Source organism: Plasmodium yoelii (assembly GCF_900002385.2).
Source record: "Plasmodium yoelii strain 17X genome assembly, chromosome: 9".
Classification (NCBI taxonomy): Eukaryota; Apicomplexa; class Aconoidasida; order Haemosporida; family Plasmodiidae; genus Plasmodium; species Plasmodium yoelii.
The window spans coordinates 1,344,195-1,366,409 of NC_036181.2; the positions used below are offsets into that span (position 1 = coordinate 1,344,195).

The 22,215-nt window shown below is 22.2% G+C and overlaps 5 protein-coding genes across 5 annotated transcripts; 4 read left to right on the top strand and 1 right to left on the bottom strand.

Moving 5' to 3' along the window:
• Positions 1 to 515: 515 nt before the first annotated feature.
• PY17X_0932900 (ubiquitin carboxyl-terminal hydrolase UCH54, putative) lies at positions 516 to 1,775 on the bottom strand (the record flags this gene model as incomplete). Its single annotated transcript, XM_719599.1, has 1 exon — positions 516 to 1,775. The coding sequence occupies one exon, from the start codon at positions 1,773 to 1,775 to the stop codon at positions 516 to 518; it is 1,260 nt and encodes a 419-aa protein (XP_724692.1).
• Positions 1,776 to 3,681: 1,906 nt separating this feature from the next.
• Positions 3,682 to 7,233, top strand: PY17X_0933000 (conserved Plasmodium membrane protein, unknown function; the record flags this gene model as incomplete). The annotated part of the gene is made up of 5 exons (XM_022956047.1): positions 3,682 to 6,250; positions 6,412 to 6,450; positions 6,690 to 6,747; positions 6,865 to 6,974; positions 7,082 to 7,233. The coding sequence occupies 5 exons, from the start codon at positions 3,682 to 3,684 to the stop codon at positions 7,231 to 7,233; spliced, it is 2,928 nt and encodes a 975-aa protein (XP_022812237.1).
• A 906-nt stretch (positions 7,234 to 8,139) lies between these two features.
• PY17X_0933100 (conserved protein, unknown function) lies at positions 8,140 to 9,927 on the top strand (the record flags this gene model as incomplete). Its single annotated transcript, XM_022956048.1, has 8 exons — positions 8,140 to 8,194; positions 8,615 to 8,647; positions 8,738 to 8,834; positions 8,947 to 9,028; positions 9,155 to 9,238; positions 9,327 to 9,467; positions 9,612 to 9,669; positions 9,818 to 9,927. The coding sequence occupies 8 exons, from the start codon at positions 8,140 to 8,142 to the stop codon at positions 9,925 to 9,927; spliced, it is 660 nt and encodes a 219-aa protein (XP_022812238.1).
• A 3,498-nt stretch (positions 9,928 to 13,425) lies between these two features.
• On the top strand, positions 13,426 to 16,637 carry PY17X_0933200 (ClpB protein; the record flags this gene model as incomplete). Its single annotated transcript, XM_720722.1, has 4 exons — positions 13,426 to 13,536; positions 13,669 to 13,789; positions 13,927 to 14,015; positions 14,229 to 16,637. The coding sequence occupies 4 exons, from the start codon at positions 13,426 to 13,428 to the stop codon at positions 16,635 to 16,637; spliced, it is 2,730 nt and encodes a 909-aa protein (XP_725815.1).
• A 2,793-nt stretch (positions 16,638 to 19,430) lies between these two features.
• On the top strand, positions 19,431 to 21,476 carry PY17X_0933300 (dipeptidyl aminopeptidase 1, putative; the record flags this gene model as incomplete). Its single annotated transcript, XM_720723.1, has 1 exon — positions 19,431 to 21,476. One exon carries the CDS (start codon positions 19,431 to 19,433, stop codon positions 21,474 to 21,476), a length of 2,046 nt encoding a protein of 681 aa, XP_725816.1.
• Positions 21,477 to 22,215: the final 739 nt, after the last annotated feature.

Here is a 22,215-nt window from a genome sequence, read left to right on the forward strand (position 1 = left end):
TTTTAATTTTTAATTTTTATTTTTTTAAAGTATATATTTTGACCGGTTTAATGTCACGGTGGGGCCTTTATCGAGTTTGTGAAATAAGAGTTCATCTTTAATATATGGATAATTTTTCACGAATATATATATGCAATATAGTTAAATTATTGTCATTATCATTATTATTGTCATTGTCATTGCCATTGCCATTATCATTACTATTGCATAGGCTTTACATGTGGATTAAAAAAAGTACACATATGTGTAGACACAAAAATAGAAGAAAATTACTGTTAATTATAACAAAATAAATGTTTATAATACCCGATTTATATATAATTAATAAAGGAGGGAGACCAAAAAAATATCAAAAAAATATCAAAAAAAAGAGAAAAAGAGGAAAAGATGTAGTACTATTTTCATTCATTTTGCTTCTGAATATTTTGTCATAAATGTTGTTAGATTATAAATTTAGACATGTCCATAATATATGGAATGTTATATATTTAAGAATTCATGAGATTCAATTTTCTTCAATTATTTCGTTTTTGTTTTTCTTTTTCGTAAGACGGTTTCAAGATTTTATGTTTAGCCATTAAATCGATTGAAGATATTATGAAAGGGTAAAAATTATAAAATTTAAAAGTTCGTTCTTTATCCCAAGAAGCTTTAAGTTCTATTTCTTTAGTCAAAAGATTTTCTAAAAAATTAATTTCATTAGATGATTTTTTTAAAATATTATGTAATTTTTCAATATTAGATGTAAGTTGATCAATACTAGGTATTTTATTAGAAAAATAATAATCATCTTCATTTATTTCATCATCGAATTCTATATTTTCTCCTAAACTTATTAGTTTAACACTTATTCTTTGTTTAAATATTCTATGTATATTTATATATTCATTAATTATACATTCCTTATCTTTTATTATTGCCAAAATATTAAATCGATTTTCTGTATCATCTTCACTATTGCTCATAATGTTTATATCTTTTTTTATATGATTTCGTGCTATATTTATCCAGTTATTTTCTATTTCTTTTTTTTCATCATCATTTTTATCAGTAATTAATATTGGGCCTTCTTGTAACCCATCTAATAAATATACATTTTTTTCAAATTCAATATATGATACAAAATGAAAAGAATTTGATTCTTTTTTTTTGTTATGATATAAATCATCATTTTCTATATATACTGGCGTTTTAAAAGAATTATGAATATTTCGTAAAAAATTACAATTAGATAATGTTAACCCTTTCATAGTACTATCAAAATTTATACTAAACGTTTTTATATTTTCTATATTTTCATTTAATTTTATATTTTTATTAAATATAATAGATAATATAGCTTGTGTTGCACATGCATTCGGAATGACTTGTTTAGCAAAAAATAAATTTTCAGGAATATTATGTTCTTTATATTTTTTTCGATCATAACTTTTTCCAATATTAAATAAAAATATTATTCCAAATACATGAGAAAAATTATTTAAAAGCTTATTATATTTATCTTCTAAATCTATGTCACTATTATATGGTTCTGTTTCCATTTTTGACTTTAAACCTGCTTCTTTTTCTTTTTCACTTCTGTATTCTTGTATGCTTAATATATGTTCAATTTTTATTTCATCTTTATTATTTATATAATTATCAAAATGATCTAAATCATATACATCTTCTGCTGATAAATTTTTTGCTCCCATCTGTTTTAACATCTCATAAAATATGCAGGGATTACTCTCAATTAAGCACCATTCCCCAATGCTATCATTTTCACTTTGCATTTTTCTTTAAAAATTGGAAAAATATAAAATTAGTTATTATATAAATAAGGGTATAGTAGTATATTCTTAGTTTCTTTTAAAAAAAAAAAAAAAATAGTGAGTCGAGTTGAAAAAAATACTGTATCAAATTAATGTGCTAGGACAATTTGGGAAATATTTCACTCAAGTAATTTTTTAAATCATGAAATTAAAACAGGGATGTATATAAAATATGTTATCTATCGTTTAAATTTACTAAAATTAATATATGCTTAAAGGAAAAAAATAAAACAAAAATTAATGGTGTTTAAAATGTGTACTAGATAATGAGGGGGGTATTAAACACAAAGTGAAACAATAAAAAAAATAAAAATAGTAAAAATAAAAATAGTAAAAAATAAAATAGTAAAAATAGTAAAAAATAAAATAGTAAAAAATAAAATAGTAAAAAATAAAATCCATAAAAATGTATAAAAATAGTAGGCACAAAATAAAGTGAGCATAAAACTTGATGAAATTTTACCTTATCATTGCCAATTTAAAAAAAAAAAAAAAAAAAAAAATAATAATAATAACACTAATAAAAATATAAAATTAGCCAAATATATATATTATATTTTATAAGTGTGTGAAGGAAAAGGTACCAATAAGTGTGCTACATTTTTTCTAATCATTTATTTGTTCTTTTTGAGTTTATCAAAAATATTGTTCAATCATTATACAAATCAAATTTATAACCTTAAATGGAATTATTTATTTTAAATAAATAATTAAAAATATCTCAACTAGCCAAAAATAATATGACATTCTTTTTACACATAAATATTATTACATATAAATACACACATCCCATTATTGGGTAACAAAAAAATTAAATCATTATATCTCATACACTATTATTGCTATATATTCAAGTGGAACTCCTTAAGAGGATGTAAATAAATATACACATGTAGCATATATGTAGAGAAAGGCTGAAAATGTTGAGATGCTAAAATGTTGAGATGCTAAAATGTTGAGATGTTGAAATGCTGAGGGTTTAATAAATTTGTCCCATTTTCCCAATCTGGCACTGAAATTGAAAACCCTATATATATGTACATGTTTGGTTATAAAAATAAAGGTGACTCATTTTACTAGTTTAATTAATTTTTATTTCTAAAATTATGGGTTTGTTTATGATACAGCATATACTATGTTATATTCTATATTCCATTGTGTATGTATTTATATTTTTAAGATAATGAGTTAAAACAGCTGTAACATATAAGTGAATCAAATTATTTAAAAAAATAAAGAGAATTGTTTATGATGGGACCATATGATAATACAGAAAAGAACAAATAAATTAATGTAAAAATAAAATTGTTCGAAAATTACGATTTATTTTATTACTTTGTTTTTAATATTGCCAAACTAAGTTCGAACATTAGGCTTGTCATTTATTCGGTGTGCTTTTCTTTTCATTTATTTGGAATACTTTTCTTTTATTTATTTGGTATGTTTTCCCCTTTTTGGCTATTAGATATAAACGAAAAAAATAGTACTTACGAAATAAATTTTAACTAGCAATTAAAAAAAAAAAAATGATAAATAGGGTTAATGTCTATGGTAAACATGCTTAAACTTATAAAAAAAATATTTTTTTTATTTTGACTATGTGCATATATATATATATTTATATTTTATTAATTACAAACTTTTTTTTTAATATGTGTAATTATAACAGTATGACACATAAATAGTTGCTTTTTCCTCACAATTTTTTTTTTTTCTCATTTTTTTTTCTCATTTTTTTTAACATTTATATTTTATCTTCTCTACATATAATGTATTCTACTGTGGCTTTTACCTAAATTTTTATGTTTAAATTGTTATAAAAAAAAAAAAAAAAAAGTAAAATAATAAACCTCTAGATTCGAATAAAATGTCCGAGTATAAAATTAAAAGCTCATATTTTTCAACAAAAAATAAAGTCATATTGTTAATATGTGTATTTTTTTTTTCATGCTCAACACATATATTTAAAAATGTATTTCCCTTTTTGTTTATGCTTACAAATTCATATGGAAAAGATAGTAATGATCATAATGTAAAAATCGATATAAATAACAATAAAACTAATAAATTTTACAAACAGAAAAATAATAACAATGTTACAAGATACCCAAATAAAAATTACAATTATTCTGATAAATATTTGAACATATTAGAAGATAAGTTCGATATGGATAGTGGTGATATGGTTAGACAGAATTATAAAGATGGAAATGGTGGAAATGGCGAAAATGATGAAAATGGCGAAAATGGCGAAAATGATGAAAATGGCGAAAATGATGAAAATGGTCAAAATGGCGAAAATGGTCAAAATGGCGAAAATGATGAAAATGGTCAAAATGGTCAAAATGGTCAAAATAACAAAATTAGCAACCATTCAATATACTTATATAGTAATGTGTTGACATTAATATATATTAGCTCTTTAGTGACATATGTATTTATTTTATTCTTTGATTTAAATAAAAAAAAATATATATTAAGTAGCTTGTATATTATTAATTTGATATCACATTGTATAATTTTTTTAATCTTAAACCGTATACAAATTAGCAACAAAAATGTAATAAATAAGAATGGTCACAATTACAAACATATGAACATAATAAATAGTGAACATGTTTTACAAAAAAAGAATTATTATGAATTTAAGAGAAAAGAAATAAATTTATTTTTCCATGTTAATTTAAAGAATAATTTTACACCCAACTTTATTGAAGATTATGCTAATCTACCATATTATAATAACAAAATGAATAAGACTTGTTTTTATAACAATATGGATGAAAAACAAATAAATGATGATATATATAATACAAAATATTTTTATTTATTTTATTTATTTATTATAATTAGTTCTGTGTGTAGTGCATATATCAAAATATATCAAAAAAATATATTATATTGTATATTTTATTTAAACATTGGTATTATAACATCATTATTAATATTAATGAATAGTATATTTAAAATAATGGCTCACTCATTGAATTATATTATGTCAAATAATAATATGAATATAAATATTAGTGATTATATTCTTATGTTTTCATTTATTGATATGTTTGGGTTATTTATTATTTTTGTATTTTCTTATAAATGGTCAAGTCAAAAAAAATTATGGGTTAATTTGAGTACTATTTTTTATAATTATAAATATATATGTTTTTATATTAATAAAACATATTATTTATATTCAACAGATAAAAATATAGATAATATAATTGCACAAATAGATATGTGTAAAGATCCAAATGTTGATATTACATTTTCGGCATATATCAATATAGAAAAATCTATATTTTATGATTTTTTCCTTAAAAATAAAAATAAAGAAAATAAGTTAAATATTATAGAAATTAAAGATAAAAATTTTAAAATAACAACAACTTATAATACAAAAAATGCTCAATATAATGAAAATGACAAATCTATATTTAAAGATGTTGAAAACCCTAATATTACCCCAAGTTATAATAGAAAAAAAAAACACAGCCATACTATTAAGCCTTATAAAATTCATATAGAAACTATTAATAAAGATTTGTTTGAGGAGATGGAAAATTTAACAAACATAGAAAAAGAAGAGACTGACAAAATAGTAATAAACAAATCTAACAGCAGTAATAATGTTATTCCAGACATCGAGGATAATAAAATTCCAATTTCTTCGATAAATAATTCTATTAATAAAGGTAATGGTTATTCAAATTGTGAAAACTTAAATGATATTCACTTATTTAATGACAGTAGTATAAAAGATAAAATTGAGGATGTTGAAAATAAAAATAGTTTGAATAAAAATAGTTTGAATAAAAATAGTTTGAATGTAAACGTCGAAACAAATTTAAACACTAATGATAATTCAAATAAAAGTTCCAATGACTTTATTACGAATATAAAATCTAAACAGCCAATTATAGAAGATGAATTTGAAAAAACAATAAATATAACAGAAGGAGAAATAGAAGAAAAAAAAAATAAATTTTTAGTTCCTAATCATAATGAAGATGATAAATATATAGATTATGACAACTATGATTTATCTTATAAAAATTATAATTCTCCATTATTTATAAAAAGAGATAAAGAAATAAAAAATATTCAAAATAATTTTATAATTTTTCAAAATATTAAAACAATTTTTTCATCATTTACTTTTTATTTCTTTTTCTTTATATTTATATATGCATTCTTGTTATCAATTATGCATATATTTGTTAATTACTTTTTTTACATATATTTATTTGTGTTTAATATTAATATATATATATCAAATATATATACAATAATTATGACATTTGTATCACTAATAGCTATACCATTTTCTGGATATATAATTGACAACATCGGATCATTTTTATTTCTTCTCCTATGTTCTTCTTTTTTCATTTTAATTGCAATATCTGGGACTATATATTGTTGTATCTTTAATTTACGTAAGTACCACAAAGTTTTCATTTCTATTACCCTCGAATAAATGACAATATATATGCTTACCATACTATACCAGTTTGTTCATCACCCAATAAAAAGAAAACAAATTTACAGATTTGTATGTAACATAATTATACATTTCATCCTGCATATATTTTTACAGGTTCGGAAGTGATAGCATTTATCTCCTTTAACCTAATAGGTATGTAGCAATGGTGAAAATGTTTATAATTGATATAAGAGAGAAAAAGACAGACTGTCTTACACAACACATTTTCAAAATATATATATGTTTGATTATACTAATATTTGGCACTAATATATTTTAAGAAGCTATTTTAAGGAGCTATTTTAAGGAGCTATTTTAAGTGCCAATTTAATTATAAATTTTGCATAGAGAAACATTTTTATCCCTTATATTATTATTGGTTACTTTAACAGGTATAAGTGAGTCTATCATTCCTACTGTTATTATTTCACAAATACCAACCCATTTATGGTATGTATCAAAAAAAAAATTATTTCTTATACATTTGTTGTAATATCATATAGTAAAAATGTATATGCATATGTATATGTATATATATGTGCATCCATTTCCTTTTTTTATATTCAGCGTAAAAAAAAATGAGGATATCACCGCAGCTTTTGCAATATTTGAATTAGTTTCAATGCTTATTGTTAGTGTAAATAATTATATTTTTGGCTATTTCTTGATTAATAAAGGTTACAAAAAAAGATAAATATCCAAAATATGTATAAAGAAGTATTACAATTATTTTTATTCTATAACATTGATTTTTTTTTTTTTTTTTTATCTCTCTTTTTAACAGAATATTTGAACGGATTATACATATTATTTGTTTTTGTCATATTAGTGATTTCCCTTATTTTTCTACTAATATTTACCATATATTGGAAGACAAAACCAAATTCCAAATACGTAAATACGAATAATACCGACATAACACAGCCGCTTCTTTAAAATAAAAATTACCTCACATATTTTGTAGTCGTTATTTCATTTTTTTTATTATTTTGTTGTTTCAATATTTTTCAATTCAATATATTTTTTTCATTTGGTTCCTATTTATTTTTTATATTAAATATTAAAAATAATATTGTAATATTTTTAATCCTCTTTTTTTATTATTTATTTGAAAACACCAAATATATTATGCATGTATATATGTAAGTATATAAACTTACATATTTAATAAATTACCATAAACTATCTTATATACATATAGTAATAATATATAAGAATAGTATTAAAATTAATTTTTATGTACCTAAAAAAGCCTTTAAAAAATATTTTTGTTTTAGTATTTTTTTGACAAATATTTTTAATTTAATAACAGTGAACTAGCGTACAAGTGAAAAAAAAAAAAAAAAAATTAAATAAGGAAAATAAAAAAAATATAGCCTTTCTGTCTTTTTTTTACAACAATTATACAAATAAAAACACTAAAAAAAAAAAAAAAAAAAAAAGTAGCTAGTTAATATTTTAACAATATATTAAAAAAAGTGAGCAAAATAAACAAACACATGTCAGTGTCAGGAAAATAGGGGATGTATATTCCAGTTTAATATATGCACATTATAAATATATAAAATGTGTGAATAAAATATAATATTTTATGAACATGAAATAATATTTCAATTTTATATACTAAAAAAATGTATATGAAAAATTAAAACACCAAAATAGTTTCGATATATACTAATAATTTTTTTTTTGTGTGTGTGTTTTGTTTTACACTTTATGCTTGGTATATTTTTCACCCATGTTGGGACTATTAAATTCGATTTTATATCATTAAAAAATATATGCTAATTTTAACAAAGTTTCCCACAATATATACATATATATCATTAACACATTTAAAAAATGTCGTATAATAAAAATTATGGAGGACAGTTCATGGGACTTCGCCAAGGAGGAAGTAAACAAAATAATTTAACAGTGACAATATGAAAACATGTACATGCACATATACATGCGTATGTGTTCTTACAACTCCCCATAAGTTTGTGCTTATATTTTTACTTGGAACGATAGAATGAATGATATATATATACATACAAATTATGTACAACATAAAACGATATTTTGTAAAATATATTTTATGAAAATTGCATTTGTTTTGAAATTCATTTCCCAACTATATATCATAATAAGTTAAAAATGCAGCTGTGTTTTATATACTTTGTCATTACATTAGTTTAATTACAATGTATGTGTTTTTTTTTATTATTCTGAATGGTATACAACCATGATCCATTATATGTCTATAAAATACCAAATAAATACATTTTTTATATGTTCATGCAATAACCTTTTTTCTTTTCAAACTAATTTTTAGCTAATAAGGGATCTCACTATTCAAATAATGATAGTAAATATTAAAATATCCTGAACTTCAATTTATATGATATATAACATTATTTCATTATTTTAATTCATTAATTTTGTTTCTTCTATTTAGATAAATCTGATAAAATAAAATTAAATGAGCACAAATCTGCTGATAAAAAAGAAAAAATACCTGCGACGAAAGTCATCTTATATTTGTCTGAATTGAGGTAATAATTAGCTCATTTAATATGTCTATTTCTTAATACATATAAGTATATTTAATTAATTTTATAATTTTTAATATATTCAAACAAATCATGTATGTTGGGGATTTTATAGAGGGATTAGTTTACCTGAAATAGAAAATGGAGAAATATTTTTTTTCTGTACAGCAATATTTGATAATCAGGATGTAAAAATGGTATGAAAAAAGCATAATACAATATTATATCATTATTTAACCTAAAATGTGACCCCTTCAATATACATGTGAACATATATATATATTTAAACATAACATATTCCCTATTTTTGCACATTTTTATAGTCAATGGAAAAATCAAACTATAACTCTCCTTTGGTCAAAGGGGATTATTTGTCTAATTCTTACGCTCTTGATTTTGAAAGCGAAGTAAGTGCTTAAATGTTGAATAAGCATATGTGTACAATGTAATATTCACGCAAATTCACATATATGCCCCCTCTATCATTTTTAATAGATTGTTTTGAAGATCCCTGAGGATGCAACATTCGTTCGATGCTATGTATCATACGTATCATCTATAGAAGCTGACGGAAAGAGAAACATCAAATTAGAAGGAATAGGTTATACTGACCCATTTATTGTTAAAGAATGCCATGTAAGAAAAATAAAAAAAATTAAAGCGTTTTTCCTATTTTTCTACATTATATTATTTTTCAGCAATTTTATGTCTTCATAAATTTGCATATAAATGGAAAGATAAAAGTTCTATAATACATGTTTTTATATTCCTTTAAATTAGGTATATCCTTATTCAAGATGCAAGCTTAATACTGCTGCGGGCGCACAAGAACTAGGAGGTTATATATATATATTTTATTAATTACATAGTGTAAAAATATAAAATTGTAAATGGCTAACTGTGTATATACAATTTTTTCTTTTAGTTGTTATATATTAGCTATATAGCTGTAATATATCGATACATGTTTTATAATATTCATTCAGGTGCCCTAAAAATATGTGTAAAATGTGTAGATAATACACACCCATCAACGGTAAAAGCGACAGAACCGTGCAATGTTATAGAAGAGTTTAAAAAACGTTATGAGGATTAAACAAATTATCTTATAACAAATGAAAAAAAAATTTAGGTTTTATTGTGTGAAAATACTATTATAAGGACCCTCCCCAAATAATAAATCATTTAATAGTTAAATGATAAATTTGAACATGGGAAATAAATTATATATATCTATATATATATATATATATGCACACGTTTTATACTAGTGCTATATTTATGTTGCTTCGTTTCATCTATTATATATATATATATATATATATTTTGATTATATCTAAATTAAATTATGTTTTATGAATGAATTAATAAAAATATTTTTTGAGTATTATATAACTAAATGTGTGACTCCACACTACCATTTTTTAAAAACACAAAACAAACTAATTACAATAGATTTTTTCGACTTATAATAATTTAGAAAAATGTATAGTATAATATAGAGAAAATATTAAAGCTTGCTAATATATACATTTGATTTCTTTTTATTTTTAATGAATACATATTTTAAAAGTAAAAATTATAATTATTATAATGTTGTATAATTTAAAAATGTTTAATTTTTTTTTTTTTTTTTTTTTTTACATTTAGCTAGATGGTTAACTATTAATATAATAAATTTGAGAAAGAAAGATTTATTTTACTATTTCAAAGTATTAGATAAATATATGTAGAATTATAACAGTTTTATATTTCCTTTATTATTTTAATTATTGCTAAAAGTATGTTGGGGAATGGTTATACTATTCGAGCTAAAAAAAATGTAGGGGGCTTATTAAAATAGGTGAATAAATGAATAAAAAACAGAATAAATAAAATAAATATATATAACGAAAAGTACAATAATTATTATGAGGTGTAATGTTATTATCACAAATAAGGTAAGTGAGGTGACTTAATTTTGTGAATATTATATATATATTTTTTTTTTTAATTATAAATACCTAAATTTTAAAAGTAGAATAAAAAAGATAACACATCGATTATTTAAATGAATATTTTCATGATGTTACATCTCAAATTTTAATTTTGTTTATTATTATATTATTTGTGTACCCCTCTAAACAAAACATGTAAATTTAATATAGTAGGGTTTATAAATTAAAACGTTGCAATTCTTTACCTAATATTTTTTTTTTATTAAATATAAAATTATAAATGAATATTATGATAAAGGTTATTTATTTTTTAAAATATATATTTATTAATACACCATACAACTAATTTTAATAAAAAATGGTAAAAAGAGTTCTACCGAGATATATTATTAAATAGATCATGGGTGTGCTTTAAAAATTATAAAATAATTTGTACTATTGTATATATACAACAAATACTTTGAAATAGTACTTTAAAACAGGTTGAGAAAAATACAATAATAATAATAAGAAGAAGAAGAAGAAGGAGGTAGAGTTTCGTTTTAATGAGAAACAAAATATTAATAATATATTTTTATTTAATTGCCTTTGTATATGAATATCAAACTATAAAATATACATTTAAAAAAAAAACGGTTGCATTTATGTTGGCTCTTTAAATATTTAATATATGAATTATGACAAAAAAGGTTTAATTTTATTATATTGGTTTAATTTATTTATTATTTTTAGATTCATTTTTATCTAAATAATATAACAATCGATGAAATTATATAAACAAATTTATTCTTCATGTACTTTTTTTTTTATTTATAATAAGTTATTATTTCATATTTATTTGGTTATGGATTTGGTACTATATAACTAATATTTTATATGTATTAAAATAAATATTATTTTTTTTTATAAATTTTAATTCACTTTATTATTTTATATCCATTATAATTTAAAATTATATATATTATTTAGCAAGTGCTTTTGTATACTATATATAAATAGAATAAGATGCTTGATTTCGAAAAAAAATACTAACAAAAAAAAAGGTTTTTTTTTTATAAAAATAGAACTTAGTTTTTTTTTTTTTTTTTCGCTATTTATTTGAAGGCTCCTAAAAAATTATACAATGCGTGTGGCAATTTTATTATTAAACTATAATCAAAAAAAATAAAAAATAAATAAAATTCTAAATTTAATGATTTTTGATATATACATAAATTCATTGATTCATTTTAGCAATTTATAATAAAATTTTGTTTTATTTATATATCAAGATTTATTAACATTGTTTTTCTATATATATTTAATTTAAATTATTATTACATTTTTTTTTAATGTTATAATTTTATATTATTAAACTAATTTTTCCTAATAATTATTAATAAATTCGTTATATATATATGTGATCGTACATATTTGTTGTTAATATACATGATATATATTATATACATATATATATACACATAAGTCACATTTTTGCAATAAAATTTTCTACATTTACATTATTTATTTATTTATTTATTACTACTATTGCATGTTTCATATAATTTTCATTATCTCTTTATGTAAAACTTAAATGCCTGAGATTGTGTGATGATATACAATAAGTATAGCAACCATATTATATAACCCAATCGATTTTATGTGCCCTTATATATTATTGTGTAGATATAAATATCTGTAATCATTTTATAGTTTAGAACGTCAGAAACGTATATATATCGACATTTTTAAATGTTACCTTTTTAGTATTAATATGCAATTGCTCTTAATGCATTTGCTTGATATTATAATTTTTTACAGAATAAATTGTACATATATGTAAACATATTGTGTATTTTTAATGTTACATAATTTTTTTTTTTTTTTGTAATTTTATACATTTTCATTTTTATATATATTTTGATTTTCTATAAATTTGCAAGGAGAATAATACATATATATTTATATACATGTACATATATATACACCGTAATTTAAATTCACAATTTTGAAATATATTATAGACACTTAAATAAAAGAAACCGACCTATTTAGTTGATCAGACACATTTTTTATATAACATACTATATGCACAAAAATTAAGACACTACTTTTAAAATATAATTTCATGTGTTCAGACAAACAAACAAATGTAAAAGTATAGTAGCTTAATAAATTTATTTAACAAAATTGATTCAATTATATATATATATATACCCTTATACATAGAACGCAAGATGATATAAATAATATATATTTATTTTTTTGAACTACTATAGGGTCGTTTTACATACTATAAGACAGACAGGAATGTATGCATATATGTATGTTTATGTAATTAACACTAATTAGATATAAATATATATATAAATATATAAATATATATATATATTATTTTTTTATTTTCTGTGAATTTACTTATATTGGATTGTTTTTTATTTATTATAATTTTGCAACTACATTTTATTACGCCCTTATAGTTTTTTTATTATTCCGTATTCTTAAATACATTTATAAATTCAATATTATATATATATATACATACATACAAGTATAATACATATGCACCAGTATGTGTATTTATTTTAATGTTTTGGTGTAGATAAATATATTTTTGGATATTTCTATATTTGAATGACGATAAAATTATATATTTTTTTACTATAAAATTAGTGGAAATGGTACAGAACATTGTTAAAAATTATTTATTTGTCATCGTGTTGTTATTGTCTGTGCTCAAGGTTGATATAACAGTTTTCGCCTCTAATAATAATAATAATAATATTCAGGTAAAATAAAAAAAATATATTTACAAACTTGTGGATTTTTTTTTTTTTTTCAAATTTAACAAATCTCCTTTTGATTATATTATTTAGCAATTTCCCCGATACTGTCAAATTTACTAATTTTTTTTTTTTTAGGAGAATTTCTTGAATCGAACTATAAACACTTTAAATTCGGGACGAAATATTGCAAAACGATATGGCCATAACCAATTAAAACCTGTGCACATTTTGAAGTCTATAATAAAGAGCGAATATGGTAATTTTATTTGTTCTTCTATTTATATATTAGTGATAGTTTGTGATGTGTAGCTAGCCAGTTGTGGCCTTGATTCTGTCCAACACATACATTTATTTACATACATATTTACTTATTTATTTGCTTGCTTATTTTAGGACTAAATTTATTTAAATCAAATAATATCGACTTGGGAAACTTGAAGGAATATACTGACGCTGCATTAGAGCAAACCAGAGCCGGGGCGGTATTTACAAAACTGCATGAAACTGCATGAAACTGCATGAAACTGCATGAAACTGCGTAAAATTATGTGTGCATTTGAGTGAAGCCATGCTTGGGCCCACTGTTGTTTATATTACTTTTCTCTTTCCCTTTTATTATTCCCTTTTATTATTCCCTTCCCTATTTATTATTCCCTTTATTATTCCCTTTTATTATTTCCTTCTATCATTTGTAGCCCCTTGACAACAAGACAATTGTTATAAATTCTGAAGCAACCAATGAAGTATTAGCAGAAGCTAAAGCTATCGCAAAAAAATACAAAAGCCCCAAAGTTGATATAGAGCATATATTATATGGTTTAATGAGTGACGAACTTGTAAGTGAAATATTTGGTGAGATATATTTGACAGAAGATTCAATTAAAGAAATTTTAAAAAATAAATTTGAAAAGGCAACAAAAACTAAAGAAAAGAAAACAACTGGATTAAATATTGAACAATTTGGTTCAAATTTAAACGAAAAAGTTAGAAGTGGTAAATTACAAGGAATATATGGAAGAGATGAAGAAATAAGAGCAATTATTGAATCATTATTAAGATATAATAAAAATAGTCCAGTATTAGTTGGTCAACCTGGTACTGGTAAAACTACTATTGTTGAGGGTCTTGCATATAGAATTGAAAAAGGTGATGTTCCTAAAGAATTATTAGGATATACAATTATAAGTTTAAATTTTCGTAAATTCACAGCTGGAACATCATATAGAGGAGAATTTGAAAATAGAATGAAAAATATAATTAAAGAATTAAAAAATAAAAAGAATAAGATAATATTATTTGTTGATGAAATTCATTTATTATTAGGTGCTGGTAAAGCCGAAGGTGGTGTAGATGCAGCAAATTTATTAAAACCAGTTTTATCAAAAGGTGAAATAAAATTAATCGGTGCAACAACTGTTACTGAATATAGAAAATATATTGAAAGTTGCTCAGCTTTTGAAAGAAGATTTGAAAAAGTTATTGTTGAACCTCCATCTGTTGAAACAGCAATCAAAATTTTAAGATCATTAAAAAGTAAATATGAAAAATTTTATGGTATAAACATTACTGATAAAGCTTTAGTTGCTGCTGTAAAAGTTTCTGATAAATTTATAAAAGATAGATTTTTACCAGATAAAGCTATTGATTTATTAAATAAAGCATGTTCCTTTTTACAAGTTCAATTATCGGGAAAACCAAGAGTCATCGATTTAACTGAAAGATATATAGAAAGATTAGCATATGAAATAAGTACTTTAGAAAGAGATGTTGATAAAGTTTCCAAAAAAAAATATAGTTCTTTAGTTGAAGAATTTGAATTAAAAAAAGAAGAATTAAAAAAATATTATGAAGAATATGTTACAACAGGAGAAAGATTAAAAAGAAAAAAAGAAGTTGAAAAAAAATTAAATGAATTAAAAGATATAGCACAAAATTATATTAATGCAGGTCAAGAACCTCCTACTGAATTACAAGAAAGCTTAAATGAAGCTCAAAAACAATTTGTAGAAATATATAAAAATACTGTAGCATATGTTGAAGAAAAAACACATAATGCTATGAATGTAGATTCACTTTATCAAGAACATGTATCATATATTTATTTAAGAGATTCTGGTATGCCTTTGGGTTCATTATCATTTGAATCATCAAAAGGTGCATTAAAATTATATAATAGTTTATCACAATCAATTATAGGTAATGAAGATATTATTAAATCTTTAAGTGATGCTGTAGTTAAAGCTGCAACTGGTATGAAAGATCCAGAAAAGCCTATTGGTACTTTTCTATTTTTGGGACCTACTGGTGTTGGTAAAACAGAATTAGCCAAAACATTAGCTATTGAATTATTTAATTCAAAAAATAATTTAATTCGTGTTAATATGTCAGAATTTACAGAAGCACATTCAGTATCTAAAATTACTGGTAGTCCACCAGGTTATGTTGGTTTTAGTGATTCTGGTCAGTTAACAGAAGCTGTTAGAGAAAGACCTCATTCTGTTGTTTTATTTGATGAATTAGAAAAAGCACATCCAGATGTATTTAAAGTTTTATTACAAATTTTAGGTGATGGTTATATTAATGATAATCATAGAAGAAATATCGATTTTTCAAATACTATTATTATTATGACATCTAACTTAGGTGCTGATTTATTTAAAAAACAATTTTTCTTTGATGCTGATAATTCAAACACACAAGAATATAAAAGATTATTTGAAGATCTTAGAATCCAATTAATTAAAAAATGTAAAAAAGTTTTCAAACCTGAATTTGTTAACAGAATTGATAAAATCGGTATTTTCGAACCATTAAGCAAAAAAAATCTACATAAAATTGTTAAATTACGATTTAAAAAATTAGAAAAACGTTTAGAAGAAAAAAATATTAGCATTGATGTCTCAGATAGAGCTATAGATTATATTATTGATCAATCATATGATCCAGAATTAGGAGCTAGACCCACACTTATATTTATTGAAAGTGTTATCATGACCAAATTTGCTGTTATGTATCTAGAAAAAGAATTAATTGATGATATGGATGTATATGTTGATTACAACAAAACAATCAATAACATTGTTATTAACCTTTCATTATCATAAAAAAAAAAAATTTCGTATAGAATATTCCTATAATTAAATAAGCACGTTATGTTGAATGTATATATATGTTTATCTCTTATTATTTGCTTATCGTTGTGTAGTTTATCTTTCTTTTTTTAATTATATTTTTTCATATATATTTGCAAGATATGCAATTTTTTGTTTCAATCAATATTTTTAAATGTTATATATATGTATGTATATATGTGCATATGCATAATAAATTTTTGGTATACATACTATAATTCACATTGTCAAACTTTTTATAATTAAATGTTTTATTTCATTTTAATTCTTTGAAAAAATATTTTACGAATGTAACTAGCGATTGTATGGAGGTTAGCAAATGAGAGCAATCATAAACTAACGTTTTTTATTTTTTTTTTAAATAACTCTACATATAATTTACAAAATAATTATATGATAGCAAATCGGTGTAATGATTGAAAAACGGTGTCTTACATAAAAGCTATAATTTTTTGGAACTGTTAAGGTACATATAATATTTTAGTTTGTTTGAACCTTTAAATTGTTTACTGCTAAATTTTTATTTGTAGAATGTTTATGAAAATTATTTAGACATATAAATGGGAGAGAAATTAGAAAATACTCTCCAAATCAAAAATGACTATGTTAAATATATATATATATGTATATGCTTAGTTTACTATTTTGTATTATCTACCATAACATATTTCTTATTTTGAATGTAGAAACAATACGACTTCGTTTTTACAATCATATATTTCTATAGCAAGCATAATAAGAACCACATTTTAAAAAATAACAATAAGTGTATATTATTAAATACGAAATTCATAGCAATATCTATAAAAAAGTGTGTGATAATAATATAGTAACATAAAAGATATTGAAAAATGAAAAACTAAATAAGTTTATTTATTATAATTTTTTTTGCATATAGGGTTCACTAATTTGTCCACTTGAAGAAATAAAAATCAAATAAAATTAAAACACTAGGATTACATATTTGCGGTTTGGGTACAGCATATTAGTAATAAATATAAAGCAGAAAAAAAAATAAAAAACACCTAATTGAAACATGTATATCATTCCGAATTAAATATCTTCTTAATTTATTTTGTTAAATATGGTAATGTTCATGATATAGCTGATTATAGACACCAAACAAATTGGGGAAACTTTGCAATATATAATGAAAACAAAAGAAAAAAATTGGTATGTGGACAATTATATTTGACCAAGATTTTGAAATAAGAATGAACAATGAAACATATACCACCATTTATGGATTATGAAGCAACTGGAAAATATGCATACCCATGCAACATGCATGAAAAATACAAATAAAAGACATGACACAGATAACTCCGTTTTTCAAAATATAATAAAATTAAATGATTTTGATGACCACGAAAATTAATTATATGGGAATATATATTGTTTATTTTTTTTTATTGCGAGACGGAAATTTTTTGGCATAAAACTTGCACATGTATTAATATAAAATTATGAGCCCTTTTATTATTTTGGTTATTTTATATTTTCAAAAAGTATATACATATAACATAACATCATATAAAGGAATTTAAATAAATTAATTGTATTTATCTTAATATTGTTATTTTAAACCTTTATACACACAAAATAAAATTTTATAATTATTTTATAAATAAATATTATGTGTAATTTAAAATAAAAAAATAGCTTTAAAAAAAACGAGCTAAATTAATAAAAAAAAAAATATTTCCATATGTAGCTAGCCAAAAGTGTTAATAAAAAATTCCTTATTTTATTTGTTCGTTTTATTTCTTTGTTATTATTTTTTCACACAAATATAAAATAGCAGCCCATTTAAACATAATATATATAAATAAAATGTGTTAAAATCGTGTTTTCGTAATTTAAATTGGTATATTATAAGATCTACATCAATTTATGTTTATGTAATATCATCACGTATAAATGCATATACATATATATACATACCATTTCGTATTTTTAATATTTACATATAATCATAGTAATATTATCGAGTAAATAATATTTAATCCTTTTGTTTTATATATTTTTTACCTATACATAAATACTATGCTTGTTTGATTTCCTTTTATTTTATTTTACATGTTATAATATGTATATAATTTTTGCATGCGATGAGTATATTCGTTTTTTAACAAATTGCTAAATTTGTTATTTGCTTTTAATAATATGGGGAACAAAGTATCACCTATAAATTTTTCAGTAGGATTAAAAAATAATGTAAAAATTTTGATATTGGAATGATAGAAATAAAAATTAAATATAGCATATGAATATTTAAAAAATATGAATAATACCTTATATTTAAGGAAACTATATTTCCTTATTTATATCTATTATTATATTTTATATAATACCGACCCTTTTATATACCACTGCTTATTTGTTTGATGATATGCACTTTTTATTATGAATTAAATGGAAATGAAATTGTAAATTAAAAATATTAATATGCATATTGTAAAATATTTTTGGTAATTTATAACCTTGCATAGTACATTATATATAGAAATTAAGGGAAAATTAGTTATAGATTTTAATTTTCTGTTGTTTTTTTTTTTAATATTTACCGTAATATATTTTAGATATTTTTTGTAGAAGAAAAACCGTATTATTTATTATCTTTTGTAATATTATTTTTTTACAATATAAATAATAAAAACATATAATTAAAAAAAAAAATTAATTGTATATAATTAACCCCAGAATTCAAAACAATATCCATAAAAAAAAAGATCTGTGATAATAATTAGCATAAAAAGAATAAAAATGAAAAAAATAAGTAAGTTTATTAGTTTATTATTAGTTTCTTTACATATTTTATATGTAAGTTATGTTTCCGCTGATTTGCCAGTGCATGTAGAAATTAAGGATTTGCTTGGTAAATGGAAATTATATAAAACTAAAACATCACCTGAATTGCTTACTTGTGGTTCGACCCAACCTAATAGCAATCAATATAATGTAAAAATAGAGGATTACAAAAAATACCTAATTGACAACCATTATCCATTTGATTCAGAATTAAATGTGGTTTTATCAAATGATTTTGTTAAATATGGTGATGTTCATGATATAACTGGTAATGAACACAGAAAAAATTGGAACGTTTTAGCAGTATATGATGAAAAAAGAAGGAAAAAAATAGGTACATGGACAACTATATTTGACCAAGGTTTTGAAATAAGAATAGATAATGAAACATATACCGCATTTATGCATTATGAACCAACTGGAAAATGTCCCGAACCTAGCGATGAAGATATCACCGATTCCAATGGAGAAACAATATGTTATTCTACTAGTTATGATAAAACAAGATTTGGATGGATAGATATAATGAATAAAAATAACGAACAATTACATGGCTGTTTTTATGCTGAAAAATACGATACTATTAATGACTCTAATAATTATAAAATCATATTAAATAGATCCATTAGTGGCAAAAAAGAGCCTGTGATCACTGAAAATAAAACATGCACATCTAATCAAATAACCGATTTTGATTCATATGAACCTAAAACTTATATTAAAGCTAATAAAGTTAAATTGAATAAAAATTCTGAAATGTATTGGCATAAAATGAAGCATGATGGAAAGAAAAAACCATTACCAGAATATATGCTTAAGGTTCAAAATCAAAAATATGCATGCCCATGTAACCCAAATGAAAATATAGATAATGAAAGAAGCGACGTAGACCCAGATAGTCCAGTTTCTCCAAATATGATAGAATTGGGTAATTCTAATGTAGATACAAATGAATTAGATTTAAATGCATATGAAGAAATAAAAAAATCGAAACATACTGAATTAGAATTAAATGAAATGCCCAAAAATTTCACATGGGGTGATCCATTTAACAATAATGTAAGAGAATATGAAGTAATAGATCAATTAACATGTGGTTCATGTTATATTGCATCTCAAATGTATGTAATTAAAAGAAGAATTGAAATAGGTTTAACAAAACTTCTTGAAACCAAATATGCTAACGATTTTGACGATGCTTTATCATTACAAACCGTTTTATCATGTTCATTTTATGATCAAGGCTGTCATGGTGGATATCCATTTTTAGTTTCTAAAATGGCAAAATTACATGGTATACCTCTAAATTCAGAATTCCCATATACTGCTAAACAATCTACCTGCCCATATCCAGTAAATAAAGGTATACCTTTATCGATGATAGAAGCTGGTTCAATAAATAAAACAGAAAGTGTTCCTAAAGATATTAAACCCTCATTTAGAGAAACCATTGCTTCAGCATTAGCAGGAAATGATACAAAAGATAATAATAATAATGTAATAGATTCCGGTGATCCAAATAGATGGTATATCAAAGAATATAATTATGTTGGTGGATGCTATGGATGTAACCAATGTGATGGAGAAAAAATAATAATGAATGAAATATATAGAAATGGTCCAGTTGTAGGATCTATTGAAGTAACCCCCAATTTTTATAACTATGTTGATGGTGTTTACTATGATAAAGGTTTCCCACATGCTAAAAAATGTACTGTAGATGTTCATAAAGATAATGGTTATGTTTATAATATAACTGGATGGGAAAAAGTAAACCATGCTATTGTTATCTTAGGATGGGGAGAAGAAACTATAGATGGAAAACTTTACAAATATTGGATTTGCAGAAACAGTTGGGGAAATGGTTGGGGTAAAGAAGGATACTTTAAAATGATAAGAGGAGTAAATCATGTTGCTATTGAAAACCATGCTATTTATATTGACCCAGATTTCACACGTGGTGCTGGTAAAGTACTTTTAGAAAAAATGAAAAACCATTAAATTTATTTATATAATTTTATCTGTTTTTTTTTTTATAATTTAAACGAGTATATGGTTGCATGAAAATGTGGAAGACTACATGCACATATATATATATAATACTATTAATCCTTTTAAATTTTGCTTTAATAAATTTTTTTTAATCCGCGCATAGTAGTTTACATGCAAATTGTATTTACAAACTGTATTTACAAACTGTATTTACAAACTATATTTTACTTTATGAATAATAAGGAAGTAAAAAAAAAAAAAAAAAAAGTTTTATTAGATGGTATACATTTATAGGGACATAAATACCATAACAAGTATTATATGTATATAAATTATCATATATAGAATTCTGAATATTTTTAATGAAATTTATATGAATACAAAAATATTGAAACATATAGCATGATTATCTATATATATGGTATGCTCTATAAGAGCAATAGAAAATAATATGTCAACATCCTTGCATTAGTAATTATTCACTCTAAAGTGGTAAAAGCAAAGGCTAATAAAAATATATATATGAAAAATGTTATATATATTCGCTATATATTTTTTAATATCACTTTTAATGAATTATGAAAAAATGTAATATTTTGAAAAAAAAATGAAAATGTTAAAAAAAATATATATGTACACATATAAGGGCATTATATCATTACTCAAGAAATAAAAATGTATCTATAATTTGAGTAATCGAAAAACTGTCCCATTTATATATAGATAGGAAAATATTTGCAGCAATAAA